Source organism: Pygocentrus nattereri, chromosome 26 (genome assembly GCF_015220715.1).
Source record: "Pygocentrus nattereri isolate fPygNat1 chromosome 26, fPygNat1.pri, whole genome shotgun sequence".
NCBI lineage: Eukaryota > Metazoa > Chordata > Actinopteri > Characiformes > Serrasalmidae > Pygocentrus > Pygocentrus nattereri.
In genome coordinates this window covers 25,680,001-25,700,000 of record NC_051236.1, presented here as the reverse complement: position 1 = coordinate 25,700,000, position 20,000 = coordinate 25,680,001, and the positions used below count along the sequence as shown (strand labels likewise).

The window sequence follows — 20,000 nt, the reverse complement described above, 5'->3', positions numbered from 1 at the left end:
AGAAACACTTTGTCCTTGTGTTGCGTTATTGATTGATGGCTGTGAATGCTGTAGGTTGGGAGAAGAGGTGCAGAGGGGCTCAGGGACCATGAAGCAGTCAACAGAAGAGGCAGCACTAGATGGGCCTTTTTAAGTGGTCCTTTAGTTCTTTTGGGTGGGTGTGCTTGTGTTTGTGCTGTTTGGAGACCGGACGGAAAGATTAAAGTGTAGATTAACGGCAGTATTTCTGCGGAGATGTCTATAATGTCGTTCAGGAGTTGAGTATAGAGAGTCATGGCCAGAAAATCCTGCCTTGTCACACCTCAGTGGTTATCTTGTTTGCTAAAAGAAAATGGGTTGTGTTTGTAACGTAGTTCCCTTTTCCCAAAAAGGGAGGACTAATTCCAGTTTAAATGTGCTGCATGTTGCAGGCAGTACTGTTACTCTTATAGCCCTCAAAGCAACAGCAAAGCAATTCTGCTTCTAACTTCTAGGATGAATAGAAAGAAATATTTTCAAATGATTAATAAGAAAAGTATGTGTTACTCAGTCAGTATTTCAAAAATAAGCAGTGATTTTTATTATATCCTTTTCCAGAACATCATGCACAAGGAGGTTGATGTTTTTGTAGTAGTAATTTAACACCGCCTATGTTACAGCGTGTGGCCATGAGTTATCAGGGCATCAGGGTACCAGTGGCTGGCTGAATCAGTGAGCCAACAGGATCCACAGCAGCAAGCTCATGAAATTTAAATGATCAGTGTTTTTATTTAATTGATGTTGAATTATTGACAGTGTCTAACATATATATTAGGTCAAGTGTGAATGGTAAGAATTCATGTTCAGAGGTGATGCCATCAGTTAGACTGCTGTTTCATCTGAATGTACTTAGTTAGACGTGTGTTTCTTCAGGTATGACTAACGCCCTGGTTGGTTTCATTTGGGTATGTTAGAGCAGAACTTAAAGCAGAAGCTGACAGTTTCCACTATTTTGTTGGTTTACAAATAAGCAGTATGGTCAAAAATCTATGTAACCAGGCCTTTTACAATCATGACTTTGTAAAGGACTAATTGCTATATAAAAATTGCAACGAGCAACTCAAATAAATAAATCTCACTCACTCACCTCACTCACCTCACTCACCTCACTCACCTCACTCACCTCACTCACTCACTCACTCACTCACTCACTCACTCACTCACTCACTCACTCACTCACACTCTCTCTCTCTCTCTCTCTCTCTCTCTCTCTCTCTCACACTCTCTCTCACTCACTCACTCACACTCTCTCTCTCTCTCTCTCTCTCTCTCTCTCTCACACTCTCTCACACTCTCTCACACTCTCTCACACTCTCTCTCACTCACTCACTCACTCACTCACTCACTCACTCACTCACTCACTCACTCACTCACTCACTCACTCACAGGAGCCAGAGGTTTTTCTTTTTAAATGACATATATTTGCCTAACTGATTAAAACACTCCCACATCGATATTCATATAGATGTATATAGGCCTTATTATGTAGTAATATTGTCACTGTGGTATTTTGTACTCATAGTATATCATTCGGTGATGGATTAGATGTTAAGTACACGTTGTACATTTGTATCCAAATAATAAGTACCCTATAGCCTTGGATTGAGCTCAGGATTTTGATGTGTTTTTCCCATTTAGAACCATAATGATTCCAGTATTGCAGCCTTTTCTATATCCAATAATGAATAAATATGTGCTGATTCAGAAAGCAAATAGCTTCCTTATAGTGGGCAATAATTTGTGGTTCCTGGTTTCTTGAACATATTTAGATCGAGGAGAAAGCAGCGCACAAGCTCTGTGGGGTTGCTTGCTTTATTTGATGTGAAAGCTGTTGCCATGGTTTTGGTCCCGGGGGAATAGAAGCACAAGCTGTGACAATGTCTGTTACCTCATTTGACACCTGTGGCACACCTTGGATAGTTTCTACCGGCACACAGCCGCCTTCAGCGGGCTTCGATGCGGAGGATTGTCGTGGCGAGAGTCTGCAGGCGTTCCAGTCATATTAACATAGGCATGTGGTTATTTTTGAATTTGCTTTCTTTTTTTTCTGCCTGTGAAGGCACAGCCTTTTGTCTCCCCCTCACTGAATCATGTGTGTGTGGTAGATGGAGAGAGACTGCGGTGTGAAAACCGATCTGAATCACAAGGAGCGCCCAGGCAACATGGGATCATCTGCTGAATCTGGAGTGCTGACTCGCCTCTTGGATTTATCTTTCTCACTGGATCTTACTTGCCTGTTATCCTGACATTTCTTTGCCTGTCTCTTATTGGCATTCGTGAGTATGGCATTGGCATTAGCATGAAGTTTTGGTACATATGCATTATTCAGATCTTTCTTAACAGTGAATGGGGCTATTAGCATGAAGTGCCAGGAGAGGTAAGGGAAATTATTGGCTTGGCTGAAGTGAAAAGGCTTGAGTGGTTTCTGATGATCTCCTGTATGACTGGACTCCTCTCAGAGTAGCCATGTCTAGGAGGAGGAAGACCACAATACTTGTCTTTCTATATTCTACATGGCAACACCCTGAATGCCACCATTCATATTTAATGTGCCCGGTAAGGCTTTCTGTTGCTATTTAGAATGTGCTGTGATTGATACCTGTTCATGGCCAATCCAGTAGCCCGAGTCCATTTAGATTAAGAATCCCTAGAGGAGTCCGTGGGCTTTTGCCTGCAACACTTGCCTGATAATTGAACCCATTTCCTGCCTCTCCAAAGCTCTTAGAGTTTCCCTCATGCCGAGTGAGCTCCACATTCCCTCATTGATCCTCTCTCAGGTCTCCACTAGTCTGGAGCCAAAGCCCGGGGTGGCGTGGACAGCTCATGGGCAGCGCAATCACCTCCTCCCTCCTTGCTTCCCACTCTGCCTCTCGGCAGCAATGAGGGCTGCTGCATGCTCGACCCATCTCGCTTGATTAGCACAGGAAGTTTGCCGCTCTGCGATCGGATGGATTTTTGGACACGCATTCTCAAGTTTGCTTTTGTCTTGTGGCTTGGTGAAATTCAGGAGAGGATGCTGTAACCTTACCCAGGTGCGCCCTCCCTCCTCTCTTGCCCTGCTCCTGCTCGTTTCCGTGCCGCCTCGCTGCTTGACAGCTGTTGGAGTAGTGTTCCGGCCCTGAGGGACACGAGGCGCAGCGATGAACTACATCTTCGGTAACAGCACGCTGTACCCGCGGGGCGGCCGGGCCAACACTGCCACAGGTCACGGTGCTCCAGGGCCCAAGCAGAGGCAATGGGCCAAACGCAGCTCCAGTGAAGACCTGCCCTCATCATCCTCACGCTGGCAACAGCTGCTCACCTTCTTTACCCGCCGTAATGCCTTCAGCGACTGTATCACGGCTGGAGCCGGACAGGTAAACTCTACCGTAGCGTCCACTTGCTTTAATGGTGCCTGTGTTTTAGTTACATGTAGACAGCCAATGTGAGCACTTTAGTTGAATTTTGACTTCTTGCTTTTGTTTGGTTTCCCTCATTGAGCGTTCTAATATATTTAGCAGTTTAAATACATAGATATTTGCAATTTGAAGTAGAGTTATCAGCATATTTTATCATAACAGTAGATATCTTTCAAAGCTATGACCCTTATGTGCATGAGACTCTGAATATAAGAGCTGAACTGTTTTAATGACCTCAGTGTGCATTACTGTAACATTCTACTGTGCCAGCAATGAATTGACCCTACCTGTGACTTTCCCCCGCCATATCTTTTTCCTAAGTTTCCAGAGTGCCAGTTATCATCGTGTTACATTCGAAAAGTTCATCCTGTCACTTTGTAATGATGCCCCTCTTCAGGTCACTTACCTCTGCATTGTTTGTGCCTTCTCTGTGCATGTAAACAAGTTGTGTGTTGTCCATATTTTCAACACTGTGTTCTCTTCTTGTGATTGAAAGGGCCCATTTATTTCATAAGCATCCAGAAGTCTGTTGCATTGACAGTCTTACAGTGCACAATCATTCTAGCTCTCTGAGTAGCTTTTCCCAATGGGGCTAAAGCACTTAGTGGGTGAATAATGGCCTCGTACCTGCCGTAGCGGCTAATCATAGCAGGTAGTTAAGAGGCTGGAGCAAGGCCATCTGCCCCTCTTCCCTGACCTTGGTGGCCAGCGCGTGGGCATAGGGGGCAGTCAACACGGCAGCTTCGGGAGGGCTACACCAAGGACATATGGTCACTTATTCTGCCTATTACTGTCTGAACGCTGCCTAATAGGGTCATGCCCTGAAATGAAAGCTGGAAGAATGGAAGCAGCAACAAAGGGGTTTCCAGTCTGCCCTTTTATTCTGGCCGTCGACTCTGTTACCACAACACTATAACTTCATCTCTTTTTCATGAACACTTTTCAAAAGGCAAAAGCTGCAAGAGCCGTCAAGGACAGCTATTCAGTTATCTTCAGAGCGCACAGTATGACATTGATGAAAATGAAAAGGAGCTGTGACTGGTCATACTGAGCATAAAGCCTGTCCTTCCTTTGTATTACTGAGAACTTATATGCTGTGTCAAAGAATATGAAACAAATATAACTCTTTCCATATTAAGTCTCTCAATGTAGGTCGAGTGAGGTCTACACGGCGTTGGCAGTCTGTGCGGGGGGTAGTAGCCCACACTGAAACATTCTGACAAGATTTAGGCCTATAAGGAGTGCACTACATCATGTGATGCAACTGAATGCAACAGAGGATGTGAGCACTATTTGCGTTTGATAGGGGTTGTAGCCCACGAGCACCACCAGCTTTTAAGGAACATTGCCTTCTTAATATATTGCAGTAGTGCACCTTGCCCTGTCAGCAAAGAGTTCAGACTTTTCTTCGAAATCTACAGAGGTGGAAATCATCTCATGATTTTTTTAAGCTTTGTTTGAAATATCATTTGATGTTTTTAGTTTCCAGTGTCCCCACTCTCCTGTAGTCACCAGTAACAGAATTTATCCAGTGCCAAGCATTTCGTAAGATAAAAAAATGTCATGAAAGGAGTGGAAAACAAGTAAAAACTCACCTCTAAAGCGAAGCCATCAATCTGTACACTTTACGGCTCATTTGCAGGAGGATCTCATTATACAAGGCGGCACTAAAGAGAATACATTTTCTTACTTCTGCTTTGAGTCAGAAATAATTGATGAGCTTGGGGATGGAGCTTGTCTTTAAATGCAAACGAACTGCTGCCTCGAAAATGTTCTGGGAGGAACACTTGAGGCAATTGAGGGGAGAGGATAGATGTTTGTGTTCTGTGTCAAAAGCGTGGCATGTCTGACAGATCTTCCCATTACACAATATACAAGACTGCTGTATCTGATGCTGCAGTGCATAAATTATTTGGAGACTTTCCATTTCCTAAGATCAAAATTGGTGCTATAGGTTACTGATTACTTCATGTGAATTAACTTGCTAGGAGTAAGTATTAGTGCCCGTTAAAGCTTGATTATTAGTTAATATAAATTTGTCTGAAAGTATTTTGATAGAGGTCCATTATTTGTGTTAAACTTGCTGTGTTTACATGTTGGTGGTTGACAACAAACCATGTTTTCCATTGTTTTCAATTGAGCAGAGACTGTCAGCTGCAACACCAGTGTAGCAAAACCTTTCATCAAAAATTACATTTTCCAAGCTTTTGATGTTGAACCACAGCAGTGGAATAAACCAGATGATGTTCACCATCCATGTAGTCTAAGCTGTTCATTGTTGAGTTGCAGGCGCACCCAGTGTTATACAACAAAACAAGAAAAGAGTATAGAGAATGCTCCTGTATTTTTCCACCTTAAAGAAACAATCAACACTGCTGAAGCTCTCCTTTGAAAGTCATCTATTTTGACAGCCACCATGGCAGCGTTTCCATGGCTGCATGCTGCCATTGGGAGCGTACCAATTTGAGGCATGGAATAACCTTTTTGTCAATGCCAACAAGTAAACGCAGCATAAGGGTGGGCAGTACATCCATATTTTTCGTTATGGGGTAAGTTACATCACAGTATGCTTTGTGGAGCATGTTGTGGATGTAGAACACTGACCAACTGCAAACTGAATATTCTAACACATCATAAAGTGTCGTCCTGAGTTGGGATGCTGTTTCTGCCATATCTCCCACCTCTAATCCTTGAATTGCACATCTTAAAGAGCTACTCGATGTGTAGGTTGAGGTAGACTGTTTTTCTTGCATTTACAGACTTTTGCCAACTTCTTTATCAGCCTGTTGCTTGTGGCATTCTCATCTTAAACCTTGCTGAACATGCTGTAGGTTATCTGAAGCAAAATCTCGTCGTCAGTCCCTGTTGTACTTGCTCATGCAGATCTATTTCTGGCAGAGGCATCCCTGCAGTGCTACTACTGAGCTCCTCCAACCAGCACCCTCCTACGACGAGCTGGCGTACAGCTCCAAGGCTTTGCTTCTACCTTGCTCTCAGTTTGTGTTTGTGAACACTGGTTTATGCATTTAGACAAGAGAGTGCATGTGTGTATGTAACTGGTCCTCATCTAGCTCATGTTTTCATGTAATCATATCTTAAAGCGCGTTGGTACTTTGTCTCCATGTCTATATTCAGAGTGCATGATTTCATTTCTTGCTAGTCAAGCCAGTTTCCAGCTTGTCGTTAGGCATGAGCAGCTTTCGTCCTGAGGAGGTAGATAACCTTCTGCGTCGTGCAGAAGGCAGGACTCGCTGCGGCTTCAGCTGTTGCCATGGTGTTGCCATGGCAATCGGCAAGCAAGGAAATGCAGTCATGTGGCCGCACTTGTTTATTTATTTCTCTTATCTGTTGAATGCAGCGTTCTGAGTGACAGAGTGTGTTTCTGTGCCCTTGCTGTCAGCCGAATGGATCAGATAGGTCGGTTTTAGGTCCATCGTCTCCATTGTGGCCAACCAGCTACTACCTGTAAGCCAGCCCATTAACCACATCAGTCCAGCCAAGACAAAAGAGAGACATACTTCAGTCTTTATGGCTATTTGCAAGGTCATAGTGGATTGGAATGGAACAAGATGCCTTTTTCAAGAACGATGCCTTGATAATGTATCGTTCCCATCTCAGCTGGCTGGGGGCGTTAGAGGAGAGAGCTGTAGGCTGTGTAGAAAAGAAGCCTCGCTCAGCTATGAATCACAGCAGCAGGCGTGAACGCTCCCCCTGCAGACAACACAAGCACGAGTGTCTCTCCCCACACAGAACACGGCACCAACACACTGGACCACCTACAGCTTTCTCTCTCTCTCTCTCTCTCTCTGTCTCTCTCTCTCTCTCTCTCTCTCTCTCTCTCTCTCTCTCTCTCTCTCTCTCTCTCACAAAGAACTGTACACCCACTCACGGCTGGTTTATAGGCTGGTACAAGGTGTACATTGCTGCGACTGAGCAGTGCTGTCCATGTATCGTGACCATAGAGAATAGCAAGTTTCTCCTTCAGTGCATTACCTTCTGTCAGTGGGAGTGACATTTAAGATTGTATACCCAGATGTTGAACCCATAATGTCGTGCTGAATCACACACTGTGAAATGGGGGGAAAGCTAAACAGGCCATTTAGACACACACTGTTATAGACTAAAGGTTAGGGACACTGATGCTTTACTTTGCAGATTGTCTCAATTACTCCCCTCTTGCGTTCAATAAAAATGTCTGGAACTGCTGCAGTTTCACAGTGGAAGCGAGTGGAGTGGAATAACTCCACCATAATGTAGAAGTGTTCAAGAAACATGTGACTGACAATGTCAGTTGCTCTTGATATGGTGTGACAAATTGAGTAAATGAAGATTATTCAGCAATTACTCTCTATTCAGTTGTAATAAATGTGGTAGTATTAACACGTGCTGTTTAGTAGGGTAGCCAGTGCCCGGTTTTAGTGGCCTGTCCCTGGCTGGAGCAGTTCTTGGAAATGTGGTTGTTTTTTTTAACTGTGAATAAAAAGCACAAAAGTCCTAAGACAGCTGACAGATGTCCTGCACTGTGCTTGTTTTGACCAACAGAGGGCACTGACTGCTGCTATCTACTAACCATTTCTACCACTTAGTCGCCTAGTTTTAGAGAATACTGCTGGGTAAAACTTAACTATAAGCTAGCAAGTGTCACGTGAGTCCACATCATCACCACAAACGTCTTTGTGATACGAGGTAACCCAGGAATTAAAAGCCAGGGTGGAGTTAAGGGAATTGCACTACCAGGTGATAGCTAGGCTGGACGCTGACCATTTTATTTCTTGAGTGTTCCATAGTTTACCATAGCTTCACTCACTGGAAATGTTCCCTGGTCTTCATTTCAGAAATCAGGTCACCTTATTATTTATGCCTGTGCTGGTAACAGAAAGGGAGCTTTACTTTTTCTTTTTTACATTCTTTTATTTGCCCAAATTGTTTGCACACACAGCAATAATAATAATTATTGATAGCAACGGCTTTTCTTCCACTGATTTTGAGGCGGTTCCTAACACTTAAGCAGATGTAGGAAAGGTCAAAGTGGCCCTTATTCATCCATCCATCCATGTAAACCGCTTCTCCGTCAGGGTCGCGGGGGGGTGCTGGAGCCAATCCCAGCAGTCTTCGGGCGGAAGGCAGGATACACCCTGGACAGGTCGCCAGTCCATCGCAGGGCAGACAGACAGACACAGACAGTCACTCACACATTCACACCAAGGGGCAATTTAGCATGTCCAATTGGCCTGACTGCATGTCTTTGGACTGTGGGAGGAAACCGGAGAACCCGGAGGAAACCCACACAGACGCAGGGAGAACATGCAAACTCCACACAGAGAGGACCCCGTTCACCCGGCCGGGGAATCGAACCCAGGCCCTCCTTGCTGTGAGGCGACAGCGCTACCACCATGCCGCCCGCCCTTATTCATGATTTAATTTAAGTTAATGAAGAAAAAGTGTGGATTGGACCACATTTAATGACGTGAACTGCTCTGTGTCTGATGCATGAAACTTTCATACAGCATAGAAAGTGTGATAGAGATTTGAGTGCTTCTGTTCTTGCAATCAAGTGCCAGCCTCCCAATACCTCATTTCCACATAATTTCCTTGAAGCATACCCTAATTCATGCAGATGTTTCATTAGGGAACCAATAAAACAACAGCCTTTAGTGGCTCCTGAGGCAGTGGCTGTGCCGTAGGCATAATTTGAGGTCAAGCAGTGAGTGCAGTGCTCACTCAACTGTCCAGACCTTAGTGTTGAAATTACCTTGAATAGGAAGAATAAAAATGAAATAAATGAATAATATGAATAATATGAAAATAAATGTCTTTGTTTTCTTTACGAGTGTAGAATGATGTGATTTGTGTAGGGAGAAATAACATATTTAAATACTGTATTATGACAGTGAATGCGACACTTCAGCATTAGCTGTGCTCTGTTTGTTTTTTGGCAGTCCCAGTAGTATCAAACAAAAACACAGTGTGATATGACATGAAATAATTGCAGCATTTCTTCATAGCAGTGTGCATGTAAAATAACGGATATCCAATTTTTGTGTTGGCTTGTGCACAAATGATTAATATTTTATTATTTCATTCTTATTGGTATTATTTGTATTATTACTGTTATATTAATGTATTAACTGTTACACTCAGATTTTGCAAATGTCACACAATTTAACATCTGTGGCCATTTCTCCTGGTGTCCCTTCATACGAGAGATGAGTGAGTGAGTGTCCAGAGACCTGAAGCTGTTTTGTCTGATGTCTGTAACCTGATGCTGTGGTCTTGACAACTATAAGCAGCAAAAAAATGATTGACATCAGACATGGTTAGATTCATCTGCTATTTCAAACATATTTCATGGTAACCCAGGTAGAGTTTAGGTAGATTTAGTCCCATTGTCTGTTTTGTGAGTGTTTATGCGTTGGCACTGGTATTGGAAATAGAAATGGCATCGGGAGATACGTACATGAAGAATTTTGACTGTCAACCCAGAATTCTCATATCAAGCAAAACCATTTCATGTATATTGTAACCCATTGTAATGCTGCTAAACTGGGAGAACATGAGTTAAAACACCGCCTATAAAGCATTGCTGTCGGAAAACCTTGTATCTCCATTTTTGGCATTTTTCAGTTTTTGACATAATTTGAAAGAATCTGTTACTCTTTACATTGTTTGTAAATTTTATGATGATTGGCCTAAAAGAAATGACCCAAAATGACATGGGAAAAATTCTGGTTCCATTGACTTGCATTGAAAGTGAAGTATGTTTTTTCCTTCTCCTGTAAAGTTACTATTTTGGAGATACAAGGTTTTCTTCTGACAGCAGCGAAAGCCTGCTTTTGCATGTAATCCAACTGATTAGATGTGTTGCTTCATAGTAGAGATTGTGTCCATTCCTCTTGAACAGCATCATTTTCTTCATATACTAAGCCCAGTTTTATATAAGCATTTTATCTCCTGCTTTTGTTGAACTGAAACTGAGCAGGTGTACTTCACTGAGAAATATGAAATAAGGTAGAAGTAGAATAGCCGTTCTCCTCTTGTCTAGACTCTGTTTAAATAGAATTGTCTTTGTGCTCTTGATACAGTGGAAACTCTTGAGTTGATTTAAATGGTGATTATAACAAGATCCAATTGATTTTCCAGGCTGTCGTAGTGACTCAACATCGATTGACACTGTATAAAGCAATAAGACATTGCATGAGCAGCACTTATCCTTGGGCTGCCGGTACCCATTGATAGTAAAGGTTGTAAAGGATTGTATGTAAGTTCAAATGAAGCGTAAGTGATAGGCAGTTAATTTATATCTGGGTTAGAAAGTGGAAAATGAAGATCCTTGAGTTAACCTTCTTATGTCATACTATATATGAGTTTAATTGCTGGAGTGTTTTCGATTTGGTTTTCTAGATATGTTGCTTTAATGTAGGCTTCGGCAATATGATCGAGTTAATGTGATTAAATTATATCATATTTTATCGCAGTCTGCTTGCCATATAGTGAGTACTGTCAGGGCACTGACTACCTGCGTGTTTCATTACCAAGACAGCATAATTAATCCAGTTTAATTGTACATGTGAAGCTCACTATTAAATGTTTTTTTTTATGTGGCACTACTAATGTGGGCTTCCTTGTCTGTTCCCAGATATCAGACCTTAGAAAAACGAAATATTGTGATGCATATTCTGCATCAAGAAAATGTCTTAAAGTACCATGTTAATGTATTTATTTTATGAATTATGTTGCTTGGTATATTGCTCTCCAAAATTGCTTTATTTTGCTTCGGTTGGTTTTTCCAGGTGTATTACACTAACTTTTTTAAAGGGTTCCACTTCTGGTGTCCATGTAAATTTTGAGTGATACACATATGTGATGGAGAGGAGGCAGACACTGAAGAGAATGGAGGGGTGTGTTAATTATCTGTGCAGGCTTTCGTATCCTGAGTTCAGATGCCTGTGTAAATTAGAGTGTATATTTTCCACTTACCGTCTGAAAATGGCCCCACTCATTGATTAGTTTATTCAAGGAGAAATGTAAGATGGTAATGTAAGCCCTTAGCCTGACTGTAGCCTCTGGCCAAACCCTCACTATGCTGAGAGAGAGATTAATTGGTCTTTTAAGCTCAAGAATATGCATTAGGGTTATTATGGAACTTGGGTGGAACTTGTATTACCTTCATATTTCTGTGAGGTTGTTTTCCACCCACTGTTTGAGTACAGCACTTGTTTTTTGCATACAATGTTGTTTAATATGATTTTTGTCAGCATGATTAGGCAAATTCTGAAATAGATCTATCTTTCAAGATCTGGGTGTGCATACAGAGCCACCTGCTGTACGGTAAGAGTTGTCTCTGTCTCTACATTTGACTGGAAGAGAATCTGGTGAAGGTCAGAGCTGGTAATAGCTGAGGAAATGGCTAAAGAAGCCTGAAACATGCTTGCTATGTGGTTGAGCGGTGAAATTATGGGTTAATCTCTTGATTGGAATTATAGAGTACTATTTTAAAGAGAAGGCATTTTTGCTTTTTTCCCCGTTAGTCCTGGCTTTATTGTTGTGTGATGATGATGAGACAGATCTTTCTTTGAGTGTTCATTGTCTGTTATGGTGGCTGTTTGAAGAGCCTCAAGCACAGAGCTTGTATTAGCTCACTCTAGAATGGAACTATATGTTAAAGGGTGCAGTCATCAGGAAAACTCCCAGTATGTATACCACAGGCTAATCCTAAGGCAAGACGAGTCTACATTTTAGACTTTTTTTTAAGACTTTTTCCACATGTGCAGTGTCCTTACAGTAAATCCTTTTAGGTGAACAAAGTGGGCACAAGAATGTTTCATATTTTTAAGAGAATGTGGGCCACGGACCATCAGCATTCAAGAGCTTGTACGTTTGATATCATTCAAGCGATTCAAAGATTGCCCTTTCAGATGCAGCCCATGAAATTCTGCCATGCTGCTTGTTAAATGGCACCTACTGCAGTTCCCTGTGGACTTAAGTGAACCATCAGCTTCTGTCTCTTTCACCCCTGTGGGATGTACTGTAAATGGTAGTGTGTGGTTTGGGGAAGCGTCTTAGAGGCTTTATATGCAGGTAAAAGTGCAGCCGCAGGTTGCTGTCCTGCAGAGCCTGTGAGATAATGCTAACGCTGGGACGGTCCCGCCGCAGCCCACACATTTGCTAAGCATCTGATACAGATTGCATTTATCCCCTGTGACCCATCACTTTGTGACCCGTGCTAATGCGGCGAAGGAGAAATACAAAAGCCCCCGTAAATCTGGACGTGATGGTGCAAATCTCTCTCCTCTGCCACGCCGCCACGCTTCCCCGGACGAGCGCTGGACGCCTAAGCCGAAATCAAGAATGGAGCATTGATTATTCATGCCTGTAAAAAAGAGCGTGCGCTGTCATGTGCGGTGCCCACTGGAGCTCATTAATTGGCGAGCGAGTGCAGGGGGATGAGAGTGAGTGAGGCAGAGGGAGAGAGGAAGAGAGAGGCACAGTCCGAGAGAAGCTTGGCAGAAGAGTGGAAGCAGGAGCAGAGGGGGCTGGAAGCAGAGGAAAGGAGCGGATTTACAGCCACTGTGAGTCCACCTTCCTGCCAGACTGCCCAGCGAAAGAAGGGCTAACGACACTTTGTAAGGCTGTGCCTTGTTTCCATTGTACCAGCATAAACCTGCTGCCTTGTTTTGGCTCCAGTCTGCCAGGAGAATGACCACCTACTACCACAACCATGAGTACTGCTGTGGAACTTCAGAGGACTGTGGAACCACAATGCCCAGAGTGGTCAACTGCATCCAGCCCAGGATCCACCAGAGAGCCCAGTCCGTCCACAGCTCGCTGGCTTACGCACAGAGACAGTCATTACAACTCCAGCTTCAACAACAGCCTCAGTTCCACCAGCTTCACCACCATTTCCACCATAATCATCACCTGCATCAGCAGCAGCAGCAGCAGCAGCAGCAGCTTCACCACCAGCACCATCCACATCAGCACCTGCCTCACCTGCCTCGGTTTGCCCCGTTCAACCAGCAACACGTTCCTCTAGGCTCCCATCGTCTCTACAGCTCCTGCACCCTGCCTGCCTCCACCAAGAGCAGAGGCAAGTTCACCAACCTGCGGGACAGTGTCAAAAAGAGCCCCACAAAGAGCAGGGCTAAAGTCAGGGCCACAGCCAGTGCCTGGTGGCTTGGAAACTCTTGGGGTACTCTGTCACTGGAGAAGGTATGTTTGTGTTCTCAGTGTTGTTAAGAGGCCTGCAGTAACAGGTAGTGGAGGATTGATGTTTAATTTATTTGATGCGAACAAGGGATGTTCTCTAACGTGGTGGGTTTATATGTAATACCCCTCAGTGAAGAGGCTAGGCTGGTACATTCTGTGTCTGTCTGTATGTGTGTATGATGGGGGTTAGGGGGAAAGGATTAAAGGCCCTTATCAATTTGATATAGCATGTAAACATTGTTAAAGTTTCAAAATGTGCCATTTACTCTCCAGTCCATGCAGTCCATACATGCAGACTAAGTGCATGTAAGTGCATCTAACTGCAAAAATAGTCTGTTTTGATTTCATTGTTTCTGTCATGAAAAGCAGCATATTTTCATAGAAACCCCCCAGCCTGTAGGATTTTAGCCCCACTCTTTTGCTTAGCAGTTCTAAAGAGTGCTAGAAGCATGAACAGAGCAGCCAATCAGAACAGGTCATTTACGTATATATGAGTCCTAAGGAAACAGAAACTAAAACAGCGTGTTCAATTCAAAGGGACAAAGGGAGGTTGGAAAATGGTCATGTTAAAATGACTGATGGCTGCTTTTGGGACATACAACTGTACGAACATCATACAGGGACAAAGAATAACTGACGAGAAAAATGTAGGATATAGTTCAAGGATTTATTGGTTACTTTTCATTGTATGAGTGCAAAGTTTTGTAAGTGCCACTTTCCATATGCTGTGCAAAGGTTTTAGATACAGGAGATGAATATGTTTAAAAAGCTGTTTAACTTGGTTGTCAGTGTTTATTTACTCAGGAAAAAAAAACACTAATAATAGAATAAACATGACTAGTGATTTTATGTGTGTCAATATGATGACAACCATTTCACAGCCCTCTCCTCAAGGCAGCATTAGTTGTAGTTATCATTCATTACATCATTGGTTTGGCTAATCAGTGTTTCATTAAGATAAGTCAGGGTGCTGGTGGCGGATTTTGGGAAGAAAAACATGTAAGTAAACCTGTTTTCATTAAACCAACTCTTAAGATACAAAGCAGTTTTTGGAAACCAACTCATCACTTTTTACTGTATTTGTTTATTTGTATTTATTCTAGTTGCGCAGTAGTGGGATCTATTTTCTGTGCCTGTAGTTATTTTTCTAAATCAGTGTAAAACATTTATATAACTATAATACAATGACACTCAGAATTATAGAAGTATTTCTCATGCATCTTTTTTGAAATTGCATATTATGCTACAGACATGATCGGTCCAACTTGGACACATGATATCAGGCTAATGTTTCTCCTGTGCTGTCTTATAACACATGCATAGTTTGGACTCTTGCTCAAGTCTTATCAATAACACATTTAAATTTTTATTAGTGCGTAATTGATCTGGTTAATCTGGTTATCTGTTAGCAGAGCCAGCCACTTCATTATACAGTGTAATTAATTCTGGGTGAAAAGGTTTTTGGTGTAAGTTATTTTTCCTTTTAGACACTGGTTAGAGCTACAGGCTGAACTCAGAGCCAGGGCCTCTAATCAATGCTAATGATTGATTCTAATTTTAACGCAGGAATCGCAGGCCATCTCTGTACTGTACAACACTGTTGTAAGAGCATTCTGTGTGAAAATGCTTGTGTACGTTACAGTGGTCAGTTTGACTAGCAGGCTCTCCTACTAGTCATGTGTAGTGAAGTGAATAGATTGGTAATCTCTTGCTGTGAAGGGTGGAATCTTGTACTTTTTGTACTTCTAAGCGTTTGTGGAGCATAGAGACTAATTTAGTTTGGTATTTGCAGTTGGTTTGTGTAGTGGAGGGCAGACATGATGTAGGAGGGTCTTCTGGCTCTTTAGTGGTTGGATGCTGTCTATTAAAACAATACATCCTCTACAACTCATACAAAATGCCACAGCAAGGATCATGACAAAGGCAAAAAAGGAGAGATCACTCCCATTTAAAAGAAGTGCACTGGGTATTTGTGTTTTTCAGGATAGATTTTAAAGTTCTGCTACAAGTTTTTAAGTGTGTCTGTTTATGTTCCAGCACGTGAGCTTAGATCTGCATATCGCTGTTGTCAGAAGAAAACCTTTTGTCATTGTTCAGTTTTTGACATAATTTGAAAATTCCTAATGCTCTTTACATTGTACATGAATTTCATGATCAGTGGACCAAATGAAATGGCCCAAAATGACCTGGGAAAATGTCTGGTTCCATTGACTTACATTAAAAGTGAAGGTTTTTTCCTTCTCCTGTGAAGTTACCATTTTGGACATGCAAGGTTTTCTCCCGACAACGACGATATACTGACTTTCTGCAGATACCTACTGTAAAATACCATGGAGAGACTCTTTAGGCTGTTATGCTTCTAAAGTGAGGAGCTCAGTTTATTTCTTTAGTTTATTACTTTGATCAGGCGGTCAAGCTCAGTGCTCACTTTAAAGAAATGTTTAAAGGCGTATCTCTTTAACTTCGCCTTGAATTAAAACTGTTTCATGGTGTTTTATCTTTTTTAATTGATCTGTCATTTTTTTAATATGATTTTAAATTAGGACTCCTCGTTTCTTGTATACTATCACCTGTCTGCACGACGTGGACGAAATGCCACATATATAGAAATATAGAGACATATAATCACATGAACTTTATACTTAAAGACTGGCCTCCATTATTTTGACCAAAGTATTTGTCTGTTGTGTCATATGAATTAGGGGTGTGCAGTATGGCACTATGATAATATCATGACACTTAAAGACAGTTTTGTGATATACAGAATACACGGTTATACACAGTAATGAGACATGCAGTTGGTTAGTGTTCTTCAGCCCCGGTATTAATTCAGCTTGTTTGTATCACTCTCTGTGTTATGAATGTAGTAAGTCTGGGATTTAAAGGAGTTAAGTAACAGAGAAATTCACGATACACGAAGAAGATGAAGTGTGACATAATTTATCACAAAAACGCTAATCAATATCGTCATATTGTGACTATAACAAATGCTTTGATTCATTCATTTTATCTGTATGTTCATAAAATGCAATAATGAGCGGAAAAAAAGCAGAAGTAGGGCTTATTTGTATGTTACAACCTTCTCTGCTATCATTATTGCAAAGGACGATTGCAGTAACATTTAACAAACATATATATTGTGTAGCTCTTCACTCTCTTAGAAGTTGCCAGAAGGGACTCTTCAGAGCAACACCCAAATTTGTTCATGCCTCTTTCTGGGTATAATTCCTTTAAACCTTTTACACGCTGAGGAACCTCTATAACCATATAATCAAGCTAAAACCATGTGTGAACCCTTATTTCTAATAGAAGCCACGTAAGCGCATGTGCATGTTTCAGCTTGTTAGTGTTGGGCAGGGCTGAACATGGTGCTGAAAGCTGGGGCTTAGCGGATGTGCCCCACTGCCTGCTCCTCTCCATCGAATGTCTGCTCTTCCTCCTGTAGAGCTGGCATCCTCTCTCACAGCGGTACACTCTCCGCTACAGTGTCGTGCACCTTTCGAAATGACTGAGCTCCACTGATAATGGGAATCAGAAAAGGCTCTGTGTTCTTTGTTTCTAAGGAAACCCAGCTGGGATCTGAGTCTCATTTTCGGTAGGGAGCTTTGTAGAAACACGCAAAAATATTAAAAGAGAAGGGATCAAATTGAGCTATGCTGTATTATAAATAGCATAAAAAATACAGGCAGATATTTATATCATTTCAATCTGACTGAGCTTATGATGCTCCCTTCGTGTTCCTAAGCTGTGAGAAATGATGCTTGCTGAATATACATCCGATAAATAGTGTGCTGTCTTCCTTAGATTTATAGATGAAGTCAGTAAAGTTATGCACATAGGCCGTTGCTTCATTTTACTGAATAATGTTTTTCCTGACAGACATGGTGAGATTTTATTCAGTGCCAAAGAGTTATTTTGATATTTATGCAGATTCTCCTGGCTTTTGCAAGGAATTGTCAAAACTGAATGCTCCTTTTTCTTTATGCTGATAAATAATGGGGCGGTAATAACTATAGTGCTTCTCAAAGTAATTTAAGACTTTAAAAATGTCATCTTTAATGCAAAGGGGTGTTTTTTGGGTAACAGTGGGTTGTTTCATCAGTAGTTAGTGCACAAGAGAGCAAACAAAGGGTGCAACGTTTGATCGTAGATGTGACAGAATTGTCAGTGATAGTTAAGCAAGCCATGATGAGGCCTAGAATACATCAATCCGAGACAGCAGCAAAAAATAGGTGTTAAAAAATCAACTTGTTCTGTACTTCTCGAGGGAAGAATACACAGGTGAGCTTGGTATGCAAGTATACTTTCACTCCTGGGAATATATATATTAAACAGATGAAAACAAAAGAATTACATTTTACATGTCTATCCATAAACAAAGAATATAATGTCATATCTAGTGTTTACCCCAAGATTCAAATCACTGGTAAGCCTCATAAATAGAAAATCATGTTTACTTTTGCTGAAAAGTGCATAGGTTACTGGGGATCTGAGGCATTGATTAAATATATCCCACAGTGGATTTGATCAATTGATTTTATTTATGTTGTCAGTAGGTAAAAGAGTGAAATGAACAAATGCATCTTAACTGTTCAGATATGCTCAGATACCTCAACACTTAGTGAGCAGTGCTACACATTGGCAAAGAACAATGGCCCGAATCTCATGACTAAAACAAAAGAACCAGCCTTGTGACCAGAAGGTCGCCGGTTCGATTCCCTGAGCCGACAGTATGTGACTAAAATGCCCTTGAGCAAGGCACCTAACGTGGTTAGGTCTTCCCACTGCTCCCCCTAGTGTGTGTGCATTAAATACAGTGTATGTGGGGTTTCACTGCATGTATAGGTTAAATTGTGGAGGTGACATTTCCCTGTTGTGGGACTAATGATGGATGGATGGATGGATGAATAGAGAGAGAGAGAGAGATAATGAGAGAGATATGAGATGAGTGGGTCTGTCCACACCTGACATTAACTTACGTCTTAGGTGATTACATCAACCGTGGACAACACTTAAGTACAGGTGTGAACAAGCTCCAAGTTGTCTTAGAGACCCAGATCGCTCAAACCCCCTTCAGAGGAGATCATTGATCCATATAACTGCAGAACATTTGTGTTGATTAAAGTGTCTTGCCAACATCGAATGACCACCTTAATCCATTGCAGCATCAAAGAAGAGAGTGAAGCATCTGCATAGCTTCTTTCATTGCGCTCTGTCTTCTTTGCAGTCTGTGCGCTTCGTGTAACAGCCCTTACATGTAGATGTGCAAGGACTCTCAGCACGTTTTTGCCTGACAACAAACACAGCAAGCGACTGTTTTTCTCTAGTTACAATGTCTGGCCTTAAGTTACAATATCTGAAATCCTGTCAACAGTCACATGCTAATAACATGTTCTCTGGGAGAGAATAAGTGTGCACATGCTCTTCAGGAAACACACTAAAATAGCATGTTTCTGCAAATTTTACTGCACAATTTATATTTATTTGCTGAGTTTAACATAAAATACAGTGTGTTCTTTGTTTTGGATCTGTGTATTAACTTACTTTTACTTAGAAAATCAACAAAACGTAATTTGACTCAAAGTTTTGCATGTGATTGTGTCTCTCTGTCTTTCCGTCTGTCTAGCTATCTAGCTATTAATCTATCTAACTCATGTCCATTGTTTTCATGCTCACACCATTTAGTGACCTCTCGTGCCTTGTGGATGGGGACGTTGTCATCCAGGCCACCCTGATTAGGAGAGAAATGGTCATTATTGGATAAAGATGATCAGTCACAATGCTTTAGTTTTGATTTTGTATTGATCGTATTGACATCGCTGTATTTCAGACTGTGGTGTTTATACTAATGAACTTTTTCAAATGTTCGTTTGTCTTTGTAATGATCGGATTATGGACTACAGCCCTACTGTAACGTGAGGACTGACTGTTCTTTCTGGCGAAGTCTGATCACATCTTACATTGACATTCTCAGTCACCTCAGGAACAGTTGCTCTTCTGTTTTTCTTTACATGTCACAGACACAAAGTCCTTGAGCATCATGGTCATTGGAATTTCAGCCCTGTTTACAGATGTTTTTCACATAGATTTAAATGCAGAGGTCACTTTATTCACTGCTCCTGTTGACATGCTAGCCAGTTGAGCAGTCTTTGTAACAGAATCCCAAATAATGAACCTCCTTTGCAAAGTCACTTGAGGCACTTTCCCGCCTACCTAGTTGGGGTGGACCTATTGAACTTTTTCTTTAGTTCAGTCCATTTTGACAGGTGTGAACAACATGTTTTAACATTTAACCAGACACTTATATTGTTCTCGGAGCAATAATAACGACAGATGAATAATAGCAGAGCAGTGCATTTGGTTTTGCCATGAAGATTG

The 20,000-nt window shown here is 41.7% G+C and overlaps 1 protein-coding gene across 27 annotated transcripts in view; it reads left to right on the top strand.

Annotated features, from left to right (window-relative positions):
* The window catches only part of dlg1 (discs, large homolog 1 (Drosophila)), a 163,582-nt gene that overhangs the window by 79,425 nt on the left and 64,157 nt on the right, over window positions 1–20,000 (top strand). For 3 of the 27 annotated variants that reach the window (XM_037535123.1, XM_017698115.2, XM_017698104.2), the window contains exon 1: window positions 12,905–13,625. The exons of 18 other annotated variants lie outside the window; for them this stretch is intronic. In XM_037535123.1, coding sequence (XP_037391020.1) covers window positions 13,113–13,625 — 513 coding nt within the window. In that variant the 5' untranslated portion in view covers window positions 12,905–13,112. Of the gene's footprint in view, window positions 1–2,481; window positions 3,387–12,904; window positions 13,626–20,000 lie in introns of those variants that run through there. 6 more of the 27 variants (XM_017698126.2, XM_017698125.2, XM_037535126.1 and 3 more) reach the window with 6 other exon arrangements.